This window comes from Dermacentor silvarum, chromosome 11 (assembly GCF_013339745.2).
Source record: "Dermacentor silvarum isolate Dsil-2018 chromosome 11, BIME_Dsil_1.4, whole genome shotgun sequence".
Lineage (NCBI taxonomy): Eukaryota > Metazoa > Arthropoda > Arachnida > Ixodida > Ixodidae > Dermacentor > Dermacentor silvarum.
In genome coordinates this window covers 97,417,423-97,443,003 of record NC_051164.1, presented here as the reverse complement: position 1 = coordinate 97,443,003, position 25,581 = coordinate 97,417,423, and the positions used below count along the sequence as shown (strand labels likewise).

The 25,581-nt window shown below is 44.4% G+C and overlaps 1 protein-coding gene across 5 annotated transcripts in view; it reads right to left on the bottom strand.

Annotated features, from left to right (window-relative positions):
• Nucleotides 1–25,581, bottom strand: part of LOC119433339 (oxysterol-binding protein-related protein 11) — a 48,125-nt gene that overhangs the window by 7,023 nt on the left and 15,521 nt on the right. For 3 of the 5 annotated variants that reach the window (XM_049659231.1, XM_037700492.2, XM_037700495.2), the window contains exons 12-21: nt 22,193–22,332; nt 20,854–20,939; nt 20,286–20,367; nt 19,221–19,353; nt 15,671–15,781; nt 14,858–15,012; nt 14,244–14,360; nt 13,909–14,070; nt 9,224–9,307; nt 7,947–8,328 (exon numbers count right to left, since the gene is read on the bottom strand). In XM_049659231.1, coding sequence (XP_049515188.1) covers nt 8,269–8,328; nt 9,224–9,307; nt 13,909–14,070; nt 14,244–14,360; nt 14,858–15,012; nt 15,671–15,781; nt 19,221–19,353; nt 20,286–20,367; nt 20,854–20,939; nt 22,193–22,332 — 1,130 coding nt within the window. In that variant the 3' untranslated portion in view covers nt 7,947–8,268. Of the gene's footprint in view, nt 1–7,946; nt 8,329–9,223; nt 9,308–13,908; nt 14,071–14,243; nt 14,361–14,857; nt 15,013–15,670; nt 15,782–19,220; nt 19,354–20,285; nt 20,368–20,853; nt 20,940–22,192; nt 22,333–25,581 lie in introns of those variants that run through there. The other 2 variants (XM_049659230.1, XM_049659229.1) reach the window with 2 other exon arrangements.

The window sequence follows — 25,581 nt, the reverse complement described above, 5'->3', positions numbered from 1 at the left end:
ATGTATAAACACCCCCATTCCCAACAATACACAGCAACTCGATTGAGAGGGACACCACAACCGACCTCACCCTGAGCAAAGGGCCATTGTCAGCTTCATGGTACAATGCGCATGACATGCTCATGAGCGACCATACTCTCTTGTGCATCATGGTCGACACGATCTTGTTTGCCAAGATGGTTAGAAAGCAGCGGGTCGTGGAATGGGATAAGGTGAGGCACGAGAGGTTGGCTGTCGGGGAGCACAGTTCTCTACAGGAGGGACCAAGTTTCGAAGAACGATTTTACAATTACTTCAATTTCTGCTTGCCTTTTCATTTCGCACTTCCACTTCTGATCTGCTTTGAGCTCTTTGCAAAGATTTGCATTGATTCTGCAAACAAGGTGGTGGGCTCATTATATTGCTACACGCGTGTGTATTTGATTGTTTGACCGAGGCACGCGGGCGCCATCACTCGAGAAAAGAAGAGGAAGAACGAGCTGGGCTCGCGCTGTGAACCTAACCGGTCAGCGCTGCAACCGCTGTTGTAAATACATCCTGTAACATAGTTGCCCGTCTTACCGACTCGTTCTTCGCGTAACATCGTGGTGGAGGTGGAACGTTCCCCGTCCTCGCCACGGAGCTCCGAAGCGGCCGCACCGTCGTCTTCTCAGCCATGGCTTCCGATGGAAACACCCCGTCGCCACCTACACCTGCGGCGCCTACCACAACGTACGTTACGGTTCCTAGTCTCCGTGATCCTGGGACATTCTCCGCCCAAAATGGCGTTGACGTCGACGACTGGCTCAGCATGTATGAGCGTGTTAGCCGAAGCCACCACTGGGACCCTACCATCATGCTTGCCAATGTGATATATTATCTGGACGGGACACCTCTTGTCTGGTTTCGCACCAATGAGGTTGAGATATCCAGCTGGGACACTTTCAAAGAGAGGCTTCGCGACCTCTTTGGCAACCCGTCAGGTCGCCAACAGGCTGCGCGAAAGGAGCTTGCTACCCATGTCCAGTCGTCGACAGAATCGTATGTCGCCTACATACAGGAAGTGCTCGCGCTTTGCCGGAAAGCCGACGAGCACATGACCGAGGTTGACAAGGTGGGCCATATCCTGAAAGGCATCGCGGACGACGCCTTCAACTTGCTCGTCTATAACGACGTCTCTACTGTCGACACCATCGTCAAGAATGCCGCCGCTTCGAGGTAGCCAAATGCCGCCGCGTCCCACTTGAGCTTTTCAGAAGGGCCTGCGTCGATACCGATGGCGTGTGGTCGGGAGGGAACGTATCAATTTGTTTGCTCTGTGTCGTTTGTCGGAGGGGTGTCATGCGTGCGTGGACGATGTCCTCTTCTGTCAGTGTTGAGTGCGGTTGATTTTGACAAGCTTAAGAAATCCCACGCATGGATTTCATTAATGTGGCCCTTGACATTTTAGCTATCTGTAGTTCTTTTTTCACATGCATTGGAAAGGGTGGAGGGGTGGGAAGGAGTGCAGAGTGGCTGACTGACCTTCTGTTGATTCTGTTTAGATTGAGAGCGTGATCTGCGGTTAGCTGATGTGCTGTACTTTCATTCGGGGCTCAATTTGGGACTTGCTTCGGCTCTTGCTTCTGCTCTGGCTGGTGGAAGGGTTCTCGATGGTGACCTTCTTGGGTTATCCTGGGCAGCGCTCCGCTCCTCCTCCTCCCCGAGCTGCAGTTCCTTCAGGTACACGGCCTGCCACACTGCCTTGTCCGTGGTACGACGAACTTTGCAATCCGGGTCATCAGCTGGATGGTCCCTATTGCAATTAGGACAGCATGACATGCACTCATGTTCTTGCGCCAGATGGGTGATCTGTGCGCAGTTTCTGCAGTGGGGCCTGTTGGACTCTGGGCAGACATTGGCGTAATGGCGTGTGCCGAAGCATGTAGTGCACAACTGCTCGCGAGGGTGGTGCGGGTAGCAGCGGTATATTCCACTGCCAAAGATGATCCTCCGAAGGTGAGGATTGCGACTGCTGTTCGGCCCATTATGCGGGCAATTAGGATTTTGAACTTAGGCACCTCGAGCTTTCGCATGAGTTCTGTCTTGGTGCCAGGTTCTATGTTATGAACAACCCCGTAACATGCATTGTGCGTCGAGGCTTCATAAATTTGCACGGTACTGTGGTTGTCGTTAAGGTGAATACTTGCTGTGGGGCTAAATTTTTTGGGATACTTTGAACGTTATGCAAGTTAGGAATGCCAGGTTCTTCAGGTTGTCAATCTCCCCGGGAAGTGCCTTTGCTTCAGTAATGGTGAGTCGGGCCACATTGCTTAGCGCTCAATGAAGTGTGTGCAGGGCGATATTGAATAGAATCAGGCCAATAAGGTCGGAGGATTAATTGTACTGCTTGGGGCAGACTCACAGGCTTTCGAGGCGCCCAGGAGGTCCATCCATCAATGCAAGTTTGGTATCGGGGTGCCATCTCGGTGGTGACAAAGGTGTCGATCGGCCGTGCTAGAACTACACCTTGCGCCAGCGTAAGCCCTGTTTGAGATTTTTATTGTCGGTTCTTCAAGCTGTTGTGCCGACCCAGTGACCACTGTCAACCCCAATCACAGCACAGGTAGCCAATGCACGCACCTGCACAATTGAAGATGACTGGTTGGGGTTGTGGGAGTCTGTACATTTCACAGCGATGAGGCGCGGCGGTTCAGAGGTGCCGCGAGTTGCTCTCAAAAGTTGAATCGTGGCTGCTGGTCTTCCAAGTGCGCTGCAATTTGGGAGGGTTGGGCAGAGGGTGATGGGTGCACTTCACTGCGTCAATTCGGTATGTGCTTCAGAGCATGCCGACAGCACATCTGTTCACTTCGGGTGGCTGTGGTGTCAGCACTCATTTTTTTATCGGTGAGGATTGACTGCATTGTAATAAAAAAGAGCCCAAGGATGAACTTAGCAAGTTTTAAAATATTTTCCTGAGCCAGAAAGGCTCAAATATGACAAGGTACGTTTAATCCCGTGATGTAGTGGCGGTGAAGTTCAGGCGCGAAACTTAAAAATTCGAACTCTGACCTGTATTTTCTCTTCTGAAAATAGACGCTTTGATAGACTACTTTTATCAGCATAAACTGACCAAGTTGCGACTGTGATTCTATGGCTAACCCACTGGCATTGCACCCCCCATTAGCTTCCTGTGACCAGGCTATGGATATCAGCTCCTACCAGAAGCTGCACAAATGGAAATTGATAGTGCAGATTTAGATCACAACTACAGCTCGAAATTCCGCAGCATTGACTTCAGTAGGTAGATTTTTTTTCCACCATAGGAAGCGAGCGCTGAAGCCATATAATATGCTATGAATAGTGAAGAGCCTCACTCCGCTTCATCATTTGAGAGACTGCATTATGCCACGATGGAGAGTGCCGAAGACCCTGCTCCACGAGCATGCTTTTCATCAACCGACATAGCTACCATTCCTGCTCACTACGAATGCATGGAAGACGTTGGATTGTCAACATCTGCAGTCAAGGTACTCCTCTGCAACACATGCGACACTACAGCAGCAGAGCAGCGGATGCAAAAATATAGTGCCCAGACCAACACATCTTCGATAGTGAAAAAATGCAAGCAAAAAAATGCACAACGTAAACATTTCAGTGCTCTGGCGAATGCAGATGCCTGTTGTCACCTAATATCAATGTATTTGTCACATCTGCTCTCCTTGCACTAACAACAATAAAGCGCTAAGCTTAATAGAAGGCATTACCTGAGTATTCTATATTCAAATCGACATTCAAAGCTAGTTCTTTTTTCAGAATATTCGTATTCAATTTGAAAATTTAATTATTCGCACAATTCCAAATAAAAGTCTTTGATGCGCTGCCAAAAAGTGCAGTGAGAATCCCCCTCCCCCCCATCTTTTGTAACTCAAATGCACAAAAGAGGATTAAGCGTGGCTTTCCTGCAATAGAGGTTGCACTGCCATGAAGCCACACCCGAAAGGAAGAGTCGCATTCCAGATGAAGCCGCACTGCAACAGAAAGCATAAAAAGTGTAGGCAATACGACGTGCAAACCAATATTTCTTCACGAGATTTGAATTGCATGAAAATTTTTCTTGGGCTGCTTTCATAAACACATGAAAGCTGCTCAAGGTGATTACGATCATTTTATGTAGAAATAAACTGTTCAAGACATTCAGGAATGGTTTTGGTATACATATAAACAAAACTTTCACCCAGAGCAAAGTAATTGACAGTTACAGTTAATTTTGGTATGCTCTGTATGACGGCAAACAATGTTATACAGTAAGTTTAACTTATTTCACTCACTAAAAGAAAGCAGAGAGTTATGAATCTCGGTTCTCTTTAGCAATCAAATAGTACACAGCGACTTTTGCACTGGAAATAAGGTATTTTTGCTTGAATATATAATGTATACTGGCATCTTGTCACACAATGTACAAGAAGTTTGTAAATACACAGGTTATTTGCACGATCTGTACACTTGAAATCGACACACAAGATATATAAACATATTTATTAACTCTTTATTAGCCTACTGTGATGTTTCAATCGAGAAATACATTTGGCTGGTTCTTTCAGGCAAGCATTAATTGCTGTATCATATATGATACAGCATGCAGTTATGGAAAATTGGGCGAATTGGTGTTGATTCATGGCAGTGGGCAGCACAAACACATGGAAAAGTGCCCTTTGTACTAGAAATGAATTCGAAAGAATGGAAAACTGGGAGAGTTGTGTTGATTCATGGTAACGGGCAGCAGCAATGAGTAACATCGATTGGAGAATGTTTCCAGCAATTATAACATGGAAGCAGTGTTTTTGTCAATCTGCAAACTTGGAACAACTTGCTCAGCAGTAAGAGCACGTGCCCGCACCCAGTGCTACCGAACAAGGCACTTGCTAAGTCAAGCACCACATGCATACTGTGCCTTGTAAAAGTGGGGTGGTATACTGTCTACCAATTTCCCGCGGTCCAATATACACAGGCCGAACTGGGAGATGTACAGATGTAGTGCATTCCCACTTGGCCTTGCACTGCAAAAGTTGAGATTGTGCACCAACACTTAGTGAGGCTGAAGTGCTTCTCCAACACAAAAATCGGAGGGCGCGTCAGCTGCTTGAAGCATACCACACAAAGAAAAGAAGTGCGTGCATCACCCGGGCGTCGGTATCACTTTTACAAAGTGAAGTAGCCGTGTTAGAAAAGAGCTAGGCACATGTGCAAGATTTTACAAGTGATTCCGAACTAGTGTGTCACGATTCATACCTGGTATCAACATATAAGTTTTCTTATGCTTTTAAGTCATTGATATCTTTGTCGTTTGTATTGTTTTTCCTTTTTCTGTTGTCATGTCGTATGATAGCTTGGCTTACAGAATCTTGTTTGTATTTAAAAAAAGTTTTCTGTGGACAAAATTTAGTTGAACTTCAGCACTCGTCCTGTGTGGTTCTTTTTAGTACTCGTTGTTTGTGCTGCCCGTTACCATGCAGTTACAGGTTGTTTTGTGGAGGACAAAAAGATGTTTTCTCATGAAAGAACAAGCTTCGTAGCAAAATTTATTTGTTTGCATCGACTATACTTTTTATTGGATCCGTTATTGGTGCAGCATAAATAAGAAAATGAAAATGCCAGCAGTGTTAAGAATGAAAATAGCTTGGGGCCTGCCATGTTCGAGAAGCTAATAACAGAAGCAACAAATAAAAAACGTGTTTTTTGGGCGTGAGCCAAACTCAGACTGCAAAGCAAAAGTAAGCATAAAACCCAGGTCTATAAATTGTCTGTAAAAAACAATAATTGAATAACAGACATTGAAAACATGAATCAGCCACTCAAGGATGACATAAAATTTTAGTGAAACTTGCATACTGTCTGGAGCTGTGAGAAATGCACTCAATTGCTTAAAGCAATGTCGAATCATTTCAATGGTTCTGATATTTTTTTTTTTTTCAATTTTCAGCAATTTTCTACTAAGCGTGCTGACCGGCTATCAATGATTAACGTGGTCTAAAAAGGAAACTTCTTTTTCTTGGAGGGCTACTGAAGGCTGACTAACTGATTGTGTTAGCGAGATTGTGCAGCACCAGAACACCGATCGTTGATAGCCGAGGTGGGCGCAGCTTTAGATTGTTAATTTGTTAATACTTTTTATTGGATCCGTTATTGGTGCAGCATAAATAAGAAAATGAAAATGCCAGCAGTGTTAAGAATGAAAATAGCTTGGGGCCTGCCATGTTCGAGAAGCTAATAACAGAAGCAACAAATAAAAAACGTGTCTTTTGGGCGTGCGCCAAACTCAGACTGCAAAGCAAAAGTAAGCATAAAACCCAGGTCTATAAATTGTCTGTAAAAAACAATAATTGAATAACAGACATTGAAAACATGAATCAGCGATCTAACCACGAATACTTGTCATGAGTTGTTCACTGCCTTGCAGGCGCATGAGCAGTTTAAGTCTATATTACCTCGTTCATTCAACAAATTTTCCAGTTGAAACTCGGCACTTGTGTCCACATCTTCCTTCAGCTTCGCTTTCAGTGAGCAGTTGCTTATTTGTCATGAATCAAATGTATTTTTGTATAGTCAAAAATATACCCGTAACTGCATGGTGTATATCATATGTCATAAATTTGTAACTAGTCATTTCTTTAGAAAAGCGAGGTTGCTTTAGGCATATCTAGCCTAAACAAAGGTCGCACCCAATCAAATGCGACAGCTTATTATGTACAAGCGCTTCGTCACTTCGACAGCTCAGTAGCTTCACTGAGCGTGTGTGTTTATCCTATTCTGCGTGTCACGCAGAAATGCTATAGTTACTGCCAGGTTGCTTCGTAAACGCAGAATCTCGAAATGCATTTATACGCGAAATTCCCAGTGGTAGATTCACAATATACTTTCACAGCGTGCAAATTTCCCGCGAGACAAGCGATGCTTCGGCACCAAAGTGAATCAGAAATACTGATACCGCGTCGTTAATTTGAACCGTTTTACTCACCACATTGCGATTATAGAGTTTTCATATGCCCCCATCGCGACAGAGAAAACACGTTTCACGACTGTAGAGCACGGCAGCGCAACAAATGCAGCAGGCGCGTCTTCATCGCGGCTGTGTTTCAAGTTGTGCAGCCGTGCAGCCAGCGTAGCTAGGGGCGAACGGACCTAGTGGCGTATCCGTCGTGGTACCTAGGCAAAGGCGATCCTTAGGGAGCAAAAGTGCCCAGATCCGAGGCGCCGCCGTGTTTCAAGTTCTCCCGAGCGGCGGCGCCACAGTCGAGGGCCCAGCTGCCCTGGAAAATGAATTACGCGATTGAACGCGCCGCTCGCGCCTCTATTCGCCAAATCTGGTCACGTGCGCAAAAAAAAAAAAAACATCCCTTTGAGGGAAAGTTAACTTCACAGCTGCACTGCACTGCCGCCCGCTGCGCCACCGCCTTCGCAGAATGAAGGAGCAAGCACACACTCGGTACTGAGCTAACTGAGCCGCACCGAAACGCACCGTATCCTGCATACAAGAGGAGTGGTACTAAGGGTTACAGTATACCTGGAACCATGTTTACATGTTTCCAGGTAAACTGTAACATTATCCCTAGTACATAGTCAAAGCTGACATACGTCTCAGATGTACAGCTCAAATGCATACAGCAACACAGTTCCACGCTAATCACCACTGCAACTTCTCCACCTGCCATATAATGCTTAAAAATTAAGAATTACATGTGCCGATCAGCTGCAACAGAAGCTGCAAATCATTTTAGTTGAAGAGTGTAAGTTGCCCGGTGTTTATTGTTTTGTTATATTGTGCACGAAAAACAAAATATGCAGAGCTTCTGAGGTGAAAAATTCTTGGTTTTATTGATTCATTTTCTTAAATAAAAAATTCAGTTCCAAAATACATAATCATATTACGACACTTGCATTTTCCTCTGTTATTACTGTACAACATACCTGACACGTAGTTCAGGAGAAATGACGGCGACATTTTTTTTTTTTTTTTTTTTTTTACACAAAGGAATGGCTAACATCATCTCTACTCGTGACACAGGCTGCCGGAACGACTCCGAAAACACAACAGCAGCATCCTCCACAAGCTGGTAGCCAAGCTTGATTCTTGCAAAGGGACAGCACTGCTGCTCTGTGCAGGGATTTGGGTGCTTCGCCTCAAGAAAGCATTTTTGTGGCGTCAAGTGCTGCTGTTTCCACATACACGATGCTGCTGCTACTTCTCGGTCATTCTTCAGCACTTGTGCTGGACCCGTTAGTACCTCTCATTCACAGGTTCTGTGTAGACTAGCTTGGCTTGCCCAAGGGGTACTTGTACTTCCAAACGCTTCCTTCAAGCCGGAAGAGCTGAAAAAAACAACAGAGAGAGAGAGAACGGTACATTTAACCCTATAAAGGTGAAAATTTCCACAGACCACATCCGCGTGATAATTTTTAAAATTTTTTATTGCAGTCTCCAGTAGCAGGAAATGATTGAAAACTTAATGAATACAGCACAAATTTTTGCAAGCAATAATTTGGCTCAAAAATGCTATGCTTGCAACAACAGTATACACACAAATACCCTACTATACAGTAAGATATTGAGAAAAATTTCTAACAAAATTTATGGCTACCAATTTGATGTCTCAAAAACACGTTTCATCAGAACAAGTAGAGTCATCATCGGGCTCGATTGCAATCGAAAGGGCTCTGTGGAACTGGGGTAATGTAAGTGCTCTGTTACGAGTCCTGAATGCACCTCTGGTACTTTTTTATATGCCAGTGATTATTCCTGTAGGCAGCATTTGGTCCATGAGGTAGTGCGAAACGACAGGGATGTGGAATGGATACCACAAGCGCTTAGTCGCTATTCGTGCTGTTTCGCACTACCTTCACTTTATCGTGGAACTGCACCAACTTGCCCAAATGCCAACCTTGCTACCAAACATCACCCTTGCGACCAACAGGATTTGGTCAGGTCATGATTGTAATAATGCAAGCTTTAATTTATCACACATGAAAAAGCTCACCCCTGAGTTATGCATTCATAGTTACATTACACTCAATACTATTTCTGCAAATCCTGCATTGAATCATCAGGTGTGGTCACATTTTCGATCCACATCCTTTGACAATGCTTTCAATATCCCCTGAGGTGACATACAATGCATCACGGAAGTGACAGGCTTTTGTTGACATCGCAGCAGTTCTGATGCCCTAGCTGCCTCATACACTCTAATTAAAAACCGGCGAAGTTTACCTTGCCATCATGTGTCTGCTGTGCCGTCTCTCCTTGCTCAGGGTCACCTTTTCCTCCCGACTGCTCTTGCAATCTTTCTTCAATCTGTTGCACAAAGACAGAAAAGAAAAAACAAGGGAGGCTTGTGCAAATCCTACAGAGCATCCTAAAGAATGTTTTTAAAGAAGTACTTTGAGACATATTTTTGACGTTGTAGGAACTCGTGCTTCTTGCACGTAGAAGGACGACACTTAGCAAAGCAACTAACCGCGGGGGAAAATGAAATATTAGCATTGGACATTACTAGAACATAATAATCAAAGCAGCGTGCACTACAGAGAATGGCTAAGCTTAAAGGACAACTGCAACGAAAGTTCACTTAGGCTAAATTGGCTACAAATGAGTATATACTACTGAAGCAATCCCGGCAAACCTTCAGGGCTGGTTACTGTCTAATTTTATTTTTAGCGGCCTTTTGTATTTAACAGCACCTAGGCAGAGACGCATGTATCCAGTAGTTAGCAGATATGACGCAAGTCCCAGCACATTGCCTCCGAGATTTTTTCAGCACGCCGCTGGTGGCGCCTAATGTCAGGGGTCATGCTAATGTCAGAAATCATGAAAGACATCAACTTATGTAAGACTTTCATGATGCAACCATTCGTAGTTCAAACATAAAATTTTGCATGAAGGCTGCTATATACCTGCACTACCCGAAACTAGGCTTTTATGCAGCCCAAAATTTCGTTCCAGTAGGCCTTTAAGGCCTTGTTAAAAACCAGCAGGCATAGGATGATGTCAGCTGCCATAAGACATTGGAGATTAATGGGAGAGGCCTTCGACCTGCAGTGGACATAAAATAGCCAGACGATAATGATAATAAAGACAGCCTAGTTCTCAGAAGGAAAATCGGGCAACACAGCAGAATTTGTTGTTTTGCTGGGGGAATTTAACAATTATATAGCCAACTTGTCCAAAATCCACATTCTGCATTGTTCGATTTGGGAAGTGCATTACACAATGGAGGCCGATTTTGGTGACACGTAACCTTTAGAAGCTTAATTTACTTTCAAATGTGCCAAAGATTGACAATTATGACCAAAAATAAATGTGCAGCTATCATGCACAGCATGGCGGTGCCTTTAGAATAAGGCAGAATTCAACTTTTGGCAGCATGTAAAAGAAACCACGAGCAAATTGGTCGATTTCGTATGGGCCAGTGAGTAAAGTTAAAGAGAACAGAGAATAAATCCAAAATGCCGGTGTCCAAGTGCACAAAATTAATGTAAAATATTTTTAAGCAAATATATTGTGAACACATAAAGAGGAAACAGAAGAGATTGATATGATAACATCAATGCTTTTCCAGACATGGAATGCCTCCATGATCTTGTGTGCCTTCTGATGTTTTTTTTTTTTTTTGTCTTGTTATCACATGCGTGCACTAAAAAAAAAAAAAAAGGCTTGCAGCCACACAACCATGAATGGGCAGACAGGTGCGAGCAAAGCATATCTCAAATTGTTGTTTTCATAACCTATTCATTCAAATAATGCCTTGTCTGTCCAATATAAGCCTTTCTCCACAGGAAAAAAGTATATGATACTGCCACACTAGTTGCAAAAGTGTTTGCTATGCGGCTTTGTTACAGTCGAACCCACTTACAGCATTACAGGTTTCAATACTTGGATATAACAATGAGCAGCCAATGCACTGTCGACTTTCTATGTGTTCTATGGTAAAATAAACCGCTTACTAAAATGCTCCCCATGCGGCATTACCGGTTATAATAATTAAATCTGTGCGCTCCAAAAGTAAAAAAAAACAAGAAAGAAAAACCCTTGTGAAAAAAAAAAAAAAACGGAGCTTCTTTGTCACACCCGCCATCGGTCTGCGCACCCCACCCCACTACCCTGCAAGCACGCCTTCATCGCATTGGCTGGAAAAAAAAATGACACGCAGAATCCCCTGTGGGAGTTATCTAAATTATGCGTAAGCATTTGCTACTAATCACCTGCTGTTTCGTCGCCGTATGCTGCTGTGTTTGGTAAAATTGCGAGAAACGCCGCGAAAAAAAACCTGAAACGGAGAAGCGCGGTTGCAACACCGAAATGTTAACCAAGACAAGCATGAGATGACGAAGAAGAGGTAAGTAATAGCAATTTTCACTCATGTTATATGATGGTGCATTTCGATGATGGCACTGCTTTGTGGAAGATAAGCACTGGCCTATGTGTGTTGTAATATGTGACGTAATCGAACAGTGTCACGTTTAGTAGACTGCATACGTAGACGGGGTTGATGACGCTGCCTCCTCTCGATGCGAACCATTATCAATCGTGATCAACAATACTTCGGCGGCGGCTGCCTCTGGCGCGGCCACACGGGCCCCATCTTGAAAGCGATCTGTGATGGGAACCGAGTGCGCCGAGTGCTGATAGCTTCATGAGCGCTGTGTTCTCGCCGCTTAGTTCGGAGGCGAATTGCCTCGCTGCTGCGGGCCCTATCTTGAAAGCGATCGTCTTACCTTACGGATGAATGGACTTTCTCGTTGGGTAGGTATAGAAATGCTTATGCATTTAAAAGAGAGAGAGACAGGCCCTATGTTGCACCCACGCCTCTGTGCCACGCGCACCCTCCGCAAGGCGTACCTTCGTCGCATCGCCTCGAAAAAAAGAAAAGAAGAATTGGCCGCATATCTGCTTGCTTTGCAGCAAATGACGCCGAAAGACGATTGTCTTCTGCCGCCCCTGATACGTAACACCCTCTCTTCTCCCCCCTCCCACCCCTCACGCTCTTCCCCTCCCCTCTCACTCCTCCCATGATGGATGCAATGGAGGTTTTGCTGAATTCGATTCAAATTTCCCGCGTTCTCCCTGCTCTCGCGCCATCTGTTGGGACCTTTTATTACTGTTGGCTGGAGACCTGAGAGGGGCAGCTAAGGTGCAGGGTGTGCAGCACAAAGGGGTGCGCGGCACAAAATTGAGGATGGCGAAGCAGCTTTCTATACCTGGATTTCGCGGTCCTTTTCCTTTGGCACAGACACCCAGTAGCCAGATTTAATTGCTTTAGCCAATAACGCGGCATGGGAACAGTGTACTGAGCGGTTTACTTCGAACATCTCCGTGCGCGCCCGCCGCCGTGCTGGCGCCAGCCCGTAATTTCGCTGTTATCAAGTGCGGTAAACTGTGCCTCCACCGCTTTCCCTTGCGCTGCTTCAAGGTGTGACTAGAAATAGAGGACACTGCCATTTTATCAACGTCGGCACTAGTGTTGCTAGAATACGGTTGTCTAGAACACTCTAGTCGGCACGTACACGCTGCAGAAATTCTTCAAAAACAATTTTATAACATTATGTTCGAATAAGCGTGTTCGAATTAACGAGATTCGACTGTAGCTAAATTAAAGAGTTTTCTGTACGTAAAAAGCATGGCACTTGCGCCCAAGTACCAAAAGAGGAGAGAAAGCGCGTGACTTGTTCTAATCAACCGACGCAGGCTGAAAATCGGTTATTGCAACTCGGCCGGGACCACAGAAAAATTCGTATCATCCGCGCCGTGATCGTATCATCGAGCTTTTACTGTACTGAGCGGTGAACACACACAAACAGGGTGGGGCACCTGCTCATTGTTACATTCGAGTATTGTTAAAACCGGTAATGCTACAAGTGGGTTCAACTCTGCTTTTTTTCTGTCTAAATAAAATGTTCAAATGTTTGTCCCCTCTGCTTTCTTCACGCAACCCAGTTATAACAATTATCGGTTATAATAATAGGGTTTTCCTGGCACTTGAATACTATTCTAAGTGGGTTCGACTGTATCACGTTTCTGCTGTTGTGCTAGAATGTGTTCACAATATTTTTTAGGTTCTTTCATTCGCTGCCCACAGGTAACCAAATCATGATCCCAGCGCATCGTTTCTCCCGCCATACGCATCCCAATGCTGTGTATCTACCACGCGCCCATTCCACCACGTATCAGCGTTCTTTTTTTCTGCACACAGCCCGAGAATGGCAGCCCTTCCTTCTGGCATCGCCCTCATCACCGACATTTCCCGTTTCAAAACTGATATTGAAGGCCATCTTTCAAGTCATGCCACCTAACCTGTCCCGTCATTTTTCTACGTGCCCACCCCTCATGTAATGTCCCGTTCTGGGACCTTGGAGGTATCATGAATAAATGAATAATAAAAAAAAAAACATGCATCATCTTTGATTGTAGCAGCACGTTCCAGAAAGGCAGGCTCATCATGTATTACAGTTTGTAGGCGCACTTTCTAGAATTTACCTCGTCACCGTGAGCGAATCGAGAAGACTCAATGACACACGTATAAACGCAGCCAGACACAAGTGGCCATCATTTAATTTGATAACAACTGACCCCACTTGTCGCTATCACTACCACCAAGGTGTATCTTAGTTTAGAGGCCACAAGTTTGCTTAATAAATAGTCAACAGGTCGTTCCATCTCTGTTTGCCTGCCTGCCTGTGTGCCGTCATAGCCATTTGATGTCTGGCAAAAGTGCTGCTACACAACGCAGGTAACACAGGCAATGAAAGCGTTTAAGTGCTTTACATGACAACTTTCAACTTGTTTTTATATACCTTTTCATCCTTACCCCAGACAACTCATCCAACTATCCATCTTGGTGTGTATCACTTTCATTTTCATCCACGTTTACGTAAAGCTACCCATTCCCTTCACCTCACCTTGCATTTGTGATGCGATGCCAGCACTGCATTTCCGGAGCGCAAAGCTTGCGTGACAGGCTGCCAGAGGCGCCGGGACTCAAAGTTGTCCTGGGCATCAATGGGTCGACAACGCTTCGGCTGGCGCTTCAGCTCAGGGATCTTCCACTCTTTGGAGCGTCCCTGCAAGACCAGCAGAGTCCACCTAATAAGCGTAACGCTACAAGGGAAACCCATACAGAAGAAAATGTGGTATAAAATTAGACAACTTCAAAAATGTATTGTTGATGAGATGCTCAAGACTCTCAAAAAGAGGTGCTTCTTGTTCAGGCAAGTGGATGCAAAAAAAAACTCACATCTGCATACTGCAGCTCCAACCTTGTGTCCCACTCCCCCGAAATCTTGCACACCGTCTCTCCTGTGGCGGACTTGACTTCACCAGAAACACAGTGAAGCTTGCCTCCGTAGAATGGCTGAAGAAAGAAAAAGAAAAAAGAAAAAGAACACAGATCCTTAATCATTGAACTCTCTCTAACCCAATGAAGGTCACTTTTTTTTTTTAAAGCATCCCCACAGGGTTACATTTTTTAATTTCAGATTTAAATTCTGCAGAGCGACTTATCTGGAGAAAAAACAAGCAAATAATTTTGCTTGTATTGCACCACCTTATGGGTTTCTGCAGAACTGATTTGCCAGTATGATCATTTTAAATTGTCAAAGCCCAATACACAATGGCCAATCCACTGCGTATTGCACAGTAGAGGGCAGCAAAGGATTAGGTAGACTGATGAGATTAGGAAATTAAAATTAACAGGCATACAATCAAACTAATCGTTGAAAGACAAGGTCACTAGAGCTCGATCTAAGGGCCGAGATTTTCGTCCTGCAGTGGACATACATATAGACTGATAATGAAGACGATGACAATGATAACGACAACGGAGGGCGCCAACAGGTGGCCATTGCTTGCCTTTGTGTGGAATGTGATGGGTGCAACGGCATCACCGCACGCGACTGTTACTCTCCCACCAAGCTCGATGTATGGCTCGCTGAACAGGGACCGCCAATACATGGTGGGCAGTCCGATGCTGTATGCCTCACCCGAACTCAACAGACGCAGCTCCACTGAAACGACAGCAAGACCTTTATTTGCAACATCCACACAATCAACAACAATGATGGACTGCATCGGCAAGGTTTGCACAGATGCCTGTGATCCTGTTATCACGGGACACGGGCAGTGAAAACAAGCTGAGATGAACAGAGGCGAAATAAGATTCGACAGCCTTACAAAATCCTTTGAAATTGAATGCTCTGAACAGTTGATAACTGATGACTTCCCTTAAACTTGACAAGCCTCCTTACTCTATAATAACTATAATAACTCTATTATAACTTTATAATACATTTTAACTTTTCTAAGCTCTTTATTGCTTGCTCCATTTCACGCAGTGACAGTCATTTATTAATCAGCTGACAATGTGTGACCCCCACTGCCAGCTGCGTATACACCTACTTTATATCTCTGAATTCCTTTCCGAAAGCAACTTTTCATTGCCTCCCGTTTGCTGCAAAACACACTGTCATAGCTAGCTATACCAATAAAAGCTGTCGAAATAGCGCTGCGGTAGAATGCTCATCGCTGACAGCCTATAGCTTCTCTGTCAGCAGAAAATGACCAGGAAATAAAAGAGGTGAGTTCACTGTAACATTGATCTCGGGACTTATGAATTCAACATATCAAAAAGCTGGGAACATGGAGGCTTTCACGCTAAGTGCTTACCTTCCCCCATAAACTGCAGCCCAACGTAGTTTCCCATGAGGTTAGACTTGATGCTGAGTGATGCTTGAAGACATATCTGCTTCTCCAGGCACTCCACGTAGAAGGCACTCACTGCAAATTTGACAGGAAAGCTCATAAACTACCATCATCAATGTTTACGCTAAAAATAAACATTGGCTGATTGATCGAGTAACTGGTTCACCAATCAGTTGATTAACTGGATGTTTATTTAACTGATCAATAGATCGATAGATCAACTGGTTGACAGATCAAGTGATTAACAGTTGATCGATTAGTTAATTGATTGACAGACCAATTTGTTGAGTAACACTTCATCAACTGGTCACTCAATTAATCAATCAATCAAGCATCTAATAAATTAATCAGTCAATTAATTAGTCAATCAACCAACCAGTTAATCATTGATTGATTGAGCGATTCTCAAAACGACACAGGGGCTATGACAAACGCCGCAGAGGAGAGCTCCTGTGGTTATTTAACCAACACTCAAAGCAAGGTGCACAACTGTTTTTTGCATTCATCTTCCACCAAAATGTGGCCACAGCGGCCAAGAACTGAACCAGCAACATCCTGCTGAGCTACTGCATGAGGTAGGAAGGCAAACAGCGAGTCTAGCTAGAGCAATAAATGAAAATCCTCAGAAACCTTTTTTTTTTTTTTTTTTTTTTTTTGTGAGTGCCAAGGGATGACTTGGTATGTAAAAAACCATTTGAAGTTGGCACGTTTCTCCCTCAATTGGAATAGCTCCTACAAAGTATCATTCCCTGCACTGAACTGACAATCTTGGAGTCGATGTCCTGCTGGTCCTGATTGGTCACGAGGTTAGCAAAGAGAGGGCGCCACGTGCTAACAAGTAGTGTCAACAATGTGGATTGAAGAGGTAATTTTTTAAATTGGGATGAATATGATTTAAGTAAGTGGTTCATACTCTTACTCCAGCCTGAGTGTTTGTTACCCCAAACTAACACAGCACAACTGCCAGTGAGTCTATACAGGCATGTGTAAGCAGCAATACTGATGAGAAGGGGTTGTTACTGTGTGGGCAATTATGCGGGTCTTGTCCCGTGAAACTGAAGTCTAGCTGTAAGTAATAATGCATGCTGCTATGCTGCTTGATTATCGTGCAAAATAAATAAAAGTGTGAAAAGTCACATTTATGTGATGAACATGGCATGAATAATCTTCAGATTATTGAGGCATGACTGGTCCTGGAGACAGAAGTGAGTGACCCTCTATGGCGATGAGAGAGCTTGTCATAACTGAGCAATTTAGAAGTGTGTCATATTTTTAGTCTGTTAACCGCATGAGAAAATTAAGCACAAGCTCAGAGTGCACTTCACTTTAAGTTGCAACAGTGACAGTGCAGAAAGGGAGCACTGAATTGCTGTAAAGCTGTTTGTTGAAACAATATCAGACTTTTCCAAAAAGAGGCTGCAAAAGTCACAATAACTGAACCAAAAAATAAATTTGTTTCTGGAACTTTGCTTTGTGGCACGACTTTTGTGAGCTGTTTTAGCTGAAAACATGGCAACTGTTAAAAGTAGTTATTTGCAGGGACATGTGATGTGACATATCTGCAGGCACTTTCACTTTCTACATTCACGTTTTTTGTTTTGTCTTACATATTTACAGGTATAAGCTGGTTCAACAACAAGTGAGGATTAGCACTTGCCTTTGTTTATCTTCCTTTTTACTTCACCTTACTCAGAAAAATTACTTTGAAGTGCCAGTGCATAAGTTCTCATACTGAACTCTTCTTCACAAGAGTTCTAAGCTGGACTAGTTGGTTTATGTCCCACATAGCAAACAGCGCAGACGACAGAACAAGAGTCCCATTTGTACACGTCCTCCTTGATTTGTAAACTAAACCTCGATATAACGAACTTCAATATAATAAAATTCTCAATGTAACAATGTACTGAACTCTTTATAACTTCTTGTACATAGAACACCATGTATTTAGAACTTCAGTACAGTGAAGTGTGTTTATACACAATTTCAATATAACTAAATTTCACTGCCACTGCAAAGGAATACCAAGACAATTCTAGTTACAGTTTCGCGTCCGCAACCACCCACGGACGCGGTACGCACGAGCATGCATACGTAGCGAACGTAGTATGTGCCCACGAAGCAGCAATAGTCGGCCAGATACAAAAACTGAGAGGTGGATTGCTCAGTGGCACACACGGAAGCTGGTTGCATGCTGCTCAGTGTCACCATACGCCAGCTTCAGAAACAGCTGTAGCCAACGCGGGGACCTTCTTTTGTTCAGAGCCATCTTGGAAAATACGCTCTCATGGGCATGCAGGAATATCCTGCAATGCCCGCAGCGGCTGCAGCTGACGCTACGCAGCTCCTGGAAAGCTGCACACACACGCAAGACACCGGGCATGCTTCTGTGTAATGCATATGCGTACTTCTGCCTCTGAGGGCTGCCTGCATATGCAGAGCTGTTGCAGATGCCCTACTACAACTGCCTAATAAATGGAAACTCCCACAGACGCATGTGGTCAAATCGTTGAATTACAAGTGGCTGCTTGAAATCGCACCTCTCAAATCACATGCCGCGCGACCAAGAGCAACTGCCAAAGCGGAGCAGCATCATGTTCCGTATAAAGTCCAAGTGCGATCAGATGTTAGCATGCCCCACGCGGTGTGTGCTTTGGGTGCGAGTGAAAGCATGCGAGGGTGAGCCGAGAGGGATGGTTGCTTGATGAGCGCCGTCTTTCAGTGGGGGAAAGAAGAAAGGTAGGGAGGGGAGTGAGCTCGCAGTAACGCAGACAAGCGTGTGCAATGGCAGTGGGGGCCGGTTGGCACGCGTTATCCTTTTCTAGCGAGGCCGTGGCGGCACAAGGCTGACAGCGCGGCTGAGTGCATACTTAGACCGTGCGCCCTGTTTTAGAGGTAATCTGCTGTGAGTGCAAAGAGTGGGCAAGCAGAGACGGTGTCGCATCATGTGCGCCGTCTTCCATTGTGTTTAGTACTGGAGGTTGCGTAATCTAGAGTTTCAGAGATGCATTAAATCGAGAGGCAGACTAGGCATTCACTCCCCGCTGCCAGCATTTTTCGTGGTAGCATCGTCCCACTGTAAGCGATGCTATCAGCCTATCAGCCATGGGAGCGGAGTGGATGCAAAAGCGTGGCTGGCTTCGCTTTGTACCGCAGTTGTGAAGATATCGTCGACACGGCATGAAACCGTATCTTTAGCCGCCAACTCTCAACTTCAACAAAATAATTTTTTTCCTTATTCAAGTTCACTTTTTCCCATTGCCCAACAATTCGGAAAATTTACGGTCTATTCCGCATAAGAAAAATCCATCAGCAGCTGACTTACTTGCATGAAAGGTCATATTTCAATATAACGAAGCAAATTTCAGGTTTTACCTACTTCGTCAGATCGAGGTTTAACTGTATCTCTTGTGCCATTGTCTGCGCAGTTCACCATGCTGCCCTTTCCTTAACTTGTGGTACAAACATCCTTGCAAGATGACAATTCTAAAACAAAGTCCCATGTGGCCTTACATACCCGGAGGGTGATGGGAGACCTGCTCCGCGACAAATGTGACCTGCGTCCCGACCTCGCCGGTGCCAGCCACTTGCCACGAGCAGTGGAACATCTCGCCGAGCACGGGGTTGTAAGGCTTTCTGGCTGATCGACTCTGCAAAACATTGGCGAACTCTAATCTCTGGTAACATGTGAAACGATAAAGGAACCAGGGGCCTGTATTTTGTTAACAATCCCTTTCATCTTCCATTCTTTTTTACTTTTCATAACTGGCTCAGACACCACCACGACAGTGTTGCTGCTTAGATTCACCAGACAGCACAATGGATGATGAGAAGAAAAATGAAAAACGAAGTGGATCATTGCAAAATGCGGCTGCAGTTCTTGTATCCACAAACGGGGTTGCCAAGTGCTAAATTCAGAAAGCAGCTCAAATATGATTGGTGATTATCTAAAGCCCTCACACTCCACACCAGTAAATTGGGATGTAATATACCTTAGACTAACAGTCTGTAAATCAAGTTGTTGTAAATAGCGTATGCTCTAGAGTGAGAATTAGCGTGGTACAGGGAATCCTATTCTTATACTATAGAACATGACTTTATAAAGAATGTCATATTACTAACAAATTTATAGACCTCTTTTTTTTAAATGTTGGTTTGCCCTTCAGCGTAAAAAAGTTTGCTACACATGATACCAAGGTCCTGTCACCCACATGAAGTTCACAAAGAGTGAAAATGTGATCCGTGACGTCCTATAACTTCACGGCTCTTGCTTCATGTGAAGTCCTGTTACTTCAGGGAGTCTGGCTGCCGGCTAGGATAAAGACCCATGCGATGCACATCATGTCGAAGAGCAGTTTGCCCTTTATGGACCTACCAAAGTAATTCCTATGAATTTCAACAGTAGCGAAACAGTGGCAGCATGGTATAGTTAAAGTTTTTGGAGTTGAGGTTCCCTTAATGCAACCAATATAGCAATAAGTAAGCGAGAACTGGCAACACTGCAATTTAAAAGTTTTATTTATGTGATTGCCCAGTTCAAAGAGCTTATGCTACATTATCGTGATCGTCGTAATCAACCTACCTTGCGTGTTGCATAGAGTGAACAGAGCAGCCATTCTGTAACCATGACCAGCCTCTCCTCTGGTGTTTCACCGTCAGCTATCCTGAGTAAGTATGTTGCATGCACAAGCATTATTCACACACATTCAGCGCAAACACCGGGAACTGATACCCTGAAAGTCAGCAAGCTTCTACAATTACCAGGAGAACAAGCAAAGAGAAAAAATTGCAAAACACTGCTCAAGAGAAACATTGTTACCAAAAAGCGTCTGCTCCCCCCCAATCTTGACTTAGAGCAAGGATTTCCCAAAGAATATACCTGTTTAGTGGGCAAACTTGTGTCCAAAGTGAAATAGACACAGAAGAATGACAAAAGTGACAAACATGACTGTGGATTACATTCAGCCCCGGCCTAGTTGACATGCCAGTTATTGACACAGCTTCAAAAATTGCTACAAGTACCAAGCAAAAGAACCACCCAACGGCAAGTAGGCACATCTTGTACGAGAATGAAACGTGACCGCATCGTTCATGTCAACTGAACATGACGGATAACACATTACACATGGTGGCAAAGATCTTCAGCTCACCTCAGAAACATATCAGGGTAGCTCATGAAGTCAGCGTACACTTCGAGAAGCGATCTAGGCTCCAGAACATAGCTTGGAAGCGCCACCTGCATGTCCAGAGAAAAAGTGACATAATAGCAAAATTTCAGTCAGCCATTTCAAACTTCACACATCTTCCTTTATGAAAGCTTATGATAAACACTTTGGGCAGCACTAAAGTTGTGCATGTTTGCATGCTGCAACGTTAACATGGAACAAATCTACCATGGTGTGAACTATGCTACACAGTGAGTTATCCACATACGCAATTTCACAAGGCTCCACATGCATTACAAAGCAGCAGTGACACTCAGTAAGGCACTGCAAATAAAAAAAAATTGGTCACAGTGGCTTTGTAAAGCAATAAAAAGACCATGCAGACAAACACAGTAACCAAGAGAAAAATCACAGGGCATTCGCAAGAGCAATGTGAAAAAAAAGATCACCTTTCCTTCAGATAACAATCATATCTCGATGAAAAAAAAACTGCATAAACTAGTGTACTCTTTTAACGGCATAATGCAGCCTGAAGACACAATCACAAAGAAAAAACACACAGATACAATGTGTCGTGCCTCTGTTTGTGCATCTCTGAGAGTTTTTAATTCGCGGTTGACAAACTAGTTTTTCTTCCCGGTGAAGGCGAGGTTGAAGAAGCGGTCCGACAAAGCTGATGCAACAACATGTCCTCCTGCAGGTCCACTCTCGTTTCCTACCACTTGTAGACGCATCACGTGTTCCAGATTACGATAAGCAGCATGCCCCCACCACCACCTTTTTTTTTTTTTTTTTTGCTATTTTGCCTCTCTTGTCTTCATTCCCTGCTTCTTAGGCAAGAATGTCAGTACTTAAAGGAGAACAGTAAAGCTAATACTAATTCATGTTTGAAGGGTAGAGCAAAAACCTACACAGGACGGAGAAGAGAGACAGAACGACAGCGCCATAGTCCGGTCATTCTGTATACGTTTCTTGACCTGCACAAGCGTTTGCACTACCCTTTGAAGATGGTTCAGTATTTAACCTCAAGACTGATCAGTGGGAGCAACCATGCCTTCAAATTACACAGATGCTCATGAATTGTGTTGCAGTTTTGCTGCTATGTCATGCTCCCACTTTAGGTGTATCCTTCTGATGCAGATGCAATTGAGTTCAACACAAGCCACAGCTATCAGTGATGCTAATTAGCATGCACTAACACTTGTATGCACTTTTCCTGCATTCTTTCCATCTACGTGCTACCAATGTTCCAGTGTAATCCGACGGAAACTGCACATGTGGCCCAATGACCAAGCCTTGTGATGGTGTTCGATGGCGTACGTGCCTTTGTGAGGTCCATGCCAAGCTTGAGTTTGGACAGCAGCTGCAATATGGCATCCTTGTTCTCCTCCGTTGGTATTGAGAAATCCTCGTCGTCACTGTCACCTTCGTCGGGAACCTCGCCGGAGTTGTTGTTGTCTGCCCCTGAAGGGAAAAAAAAAAAAAAAAAACAGCCTTCAGGAGTTGTGCCTCCATTTCGGCGGCGTTGCGTTTACACGACCTGGCTCTCAAACAAAAGCACCGACGACAAACCAAAACTAACCGAAGAGTGCAGAACACACATATAGAACTGAAGCAGCCCCCTCTGTAGGGCACTATACAGATAAACCTGTGCAGAAGTTTGCACATTTTGTGCATTTCTGGTAGCCCAGCTCGCATTTCATCTTCTGTGTTACCTTTTCGTTGCCTAGCTTTTAAAAGAAAGTGGATTAGCCCAGCAAAGCCAGAGAACACAGAAGTAGACACAACCATGAACATTCACATTATTCACAACTATGCACATGAGTGTGTGCAGCAGTTCGTGAAGTCCTGATTTACCCGTACGAATACAGGTAATACCCACAGTCGTAGCTAGTACAGTAAAAGCTCGATGATACGAATCTCACGGGGTCACGAAAAATATTCGTATTAGCCGAGATTCGTATCATCGAAACACAATTAAAACTACTGTCGAATCTCGATAATTCGAACTCGAAGGGGCCCGAAAATTTGTTCGAATTAAAAGGACGTATTTTTGAAGTATTCGTGCACCATAGCACGATGCACGAATGGTGCTAGTCATGAAATATCACGGCGCATAGCAAGCGCGGGCCACGAAACTGCCCACGCCGGCTAACGGTCGCTTCCCGATAACGACAGAAAACGAAGCTTCAGGGAGCGAGCGGGCGGCGCCGGCACACGGGTGCGCGCGGAGACCGTCGAAGGTGAGGGAGCAGGGCGGCAGGGAAGCGGATTTGGCCGCGTCAACTCCGCCGTTTCGGTAGCTCCCCTCGCCCTCCCTCTCAACTCCCTCGTAGCTCTCTCACCTTTGACTCCGTGCGCACCCGCCGCCGTGCTGGCGCCAGCTTATTTTAGCCGCCCCCTGAAGTTTCGTTTTCTGCCGTTATCGGGAAGCGAGCGTTTGCGGGCGTGGCAGTTTCGTTGGCCCGACTGTGCCTCCGCCGCTGCTTCCCTCTGCGCTGCTGCCGCAGCGTGCAAGGTCAACATGTGACTAGAAAATAGAGGAGAAGGGTTCACTACCATTTTATCCACGTGGCTGAGACGTCGGCACTAGTGTGTGCTAGAATAAGGTTGTCTAGAACACTCTAGTCGGCACGTACACGCTTGTTCCGGCGCGATGCAGAAACGGCGACCTTGCAATTTGAGAGAGAAGGAAATTTCCGCCGCGGGTTCTTTTTTTTTCCCCCGTTCCTTCACGCGCGGCATTGAGGGGTCTCTCCTGAGCTTTTGCTCTATGGCGGTGTCGGATCAATGCCAGTCGGAGGCGCCACCGCGTGATTTGGCGCGCTGCTAAGAGCATTGTCGGTGCACGGTATGTTCGAAATAAGCGTGTTCGATTAGTTTTCTTCTCGCAACACATTTCCTTCCAGTCGAGTATATATGGTAGTTAGACTGTACTATCACAACTGGCGCATTCCCATCCCAGATGTGTTCGATCAGCATGCCTCACTGCTAATCAGTGCGCGGAGCAATGGTGTTTCAACAGGAGCAGCAGTGTGTTGGAAGAATTGGTCAAGCACCACAGTTCTGCAACATAATGACGTGAGAACAGATTGCTAAGTATATATGCTCATCCAATATGAGCTACTCTTTAGCATATGTCCCAACTTTTTCTAGTTGATAACGTGTTTTTTCTGTCAATTACTTTGGTGACAAAATCTTTTACTGTTCCTTTCAATACACTCGGCAGAGTCAGCACCTACATCGTATTTGTCTTTGTGGTCAGCACTATCGCAATGCACAAAAATGATAACACCATTTACTGTGATCTAAAGGATTCATGTGTCCTTCTATCTTCATGGCGCAACCATACTATTCAGTCAGAAGATAATCTTCAGTCTATGGTGCTGCATCAAACTTTCGTGTTTTCATCTTAATTAGATGAAAGCACGAACTGGCTTCAATTACAGTGACTATGGTTATTAAGGCATTAATAATTGTAATCGAGTAAGACAATAAAGGTTACCGCCAGTGTCTTACCTAAACTATAGGTGGGCAAGGTTATTTAAACCTGTTGTACAAAACAACCGCAGTATATATTCGTACTCATGAATGTAAGCCTTAGTTTAAATAATTCAGCTGTTGGCTAACCTTAAAAACAGTGCGCGACTTGACGGTTTGTTTTGCTAGCTTTCATTCCATGTTTAAGAGCATTCTCCTCTCTTCAGAACAGCATGTGTACAACATTCATCAGAAGAAATATAGCCAACGTGTGCGTGACTGCAGCTGATGGCAGTTATGTCAATTAGCCCGTAGTTGTGCTTGCACTTCTGGATAGCTCTTAACCTAACCTTCTTCCTTTGGAAAACGGACTATTTTCCGATTCACTTATAATGTCACAGCAAGTGGCAAATGCTGGAGATAATAAAGGCATGGCATTATGCTAGCCACTAGTGAAGAGCAAAAAAGAAAATTTTAAATGAAAAAATTGAAAAAAAAAAAAGTTTTACAAAATACTGCCCCAGAGAGGCTTCTAGTAGCAGACGATTCACGAATATAACATTATGCTGCAGACTCTGAAATGATAAATCTCCCTAATGGCTTCTTTTTTTTTTCTGCGAAGGCTGTACCACTTTTGAACACATTTGCTACGCACAAAAAGAGAAATAGATTGGATTTTCTTTTTTTATCCTGGCTGATTGAAAGTTGTGCTGCTGGAAATTACATTTGCGCAATGTCCTATACAGTGATTTATTGTTGTGGCTAGGTCGCTGCGAAACAAGTGGCGATGCATTTCAAGCAGGTGTAGTAGCATGTGCGGCTATTTCAGAAACAATTCATTGGAGCTGAAAACCAGGACATTTGTAGATGCAGTGAACAAGTGTGCAGACAACAAGTGAGCCTTTTTCTGAAATCGCCGTTCATGCCAAAGCAAGATTTTCTGTCCCAGCTTAATGAAGTTAATGAAACAATATTTTCAGCACTACTAAACTAATAACGTTCGTTTCAAACAGTCTATGCTGAAGCTCAAATTTTAAAACTATAAGTGACCGAGTTAATCATGATGGGGAGTACTTCAATCTCAGAAAAGATGTATCGAGTAGCTTGCATGCATTTTGGTGGGCTGGAGTTCCAAGGCAGCGGTAATCACGCATGTAATCACAATCAGATTAGTGAAGTACAGAAGGCACAGACACTACCTTGCTATGCGATGTAAAAGCTGTCACATTAGAG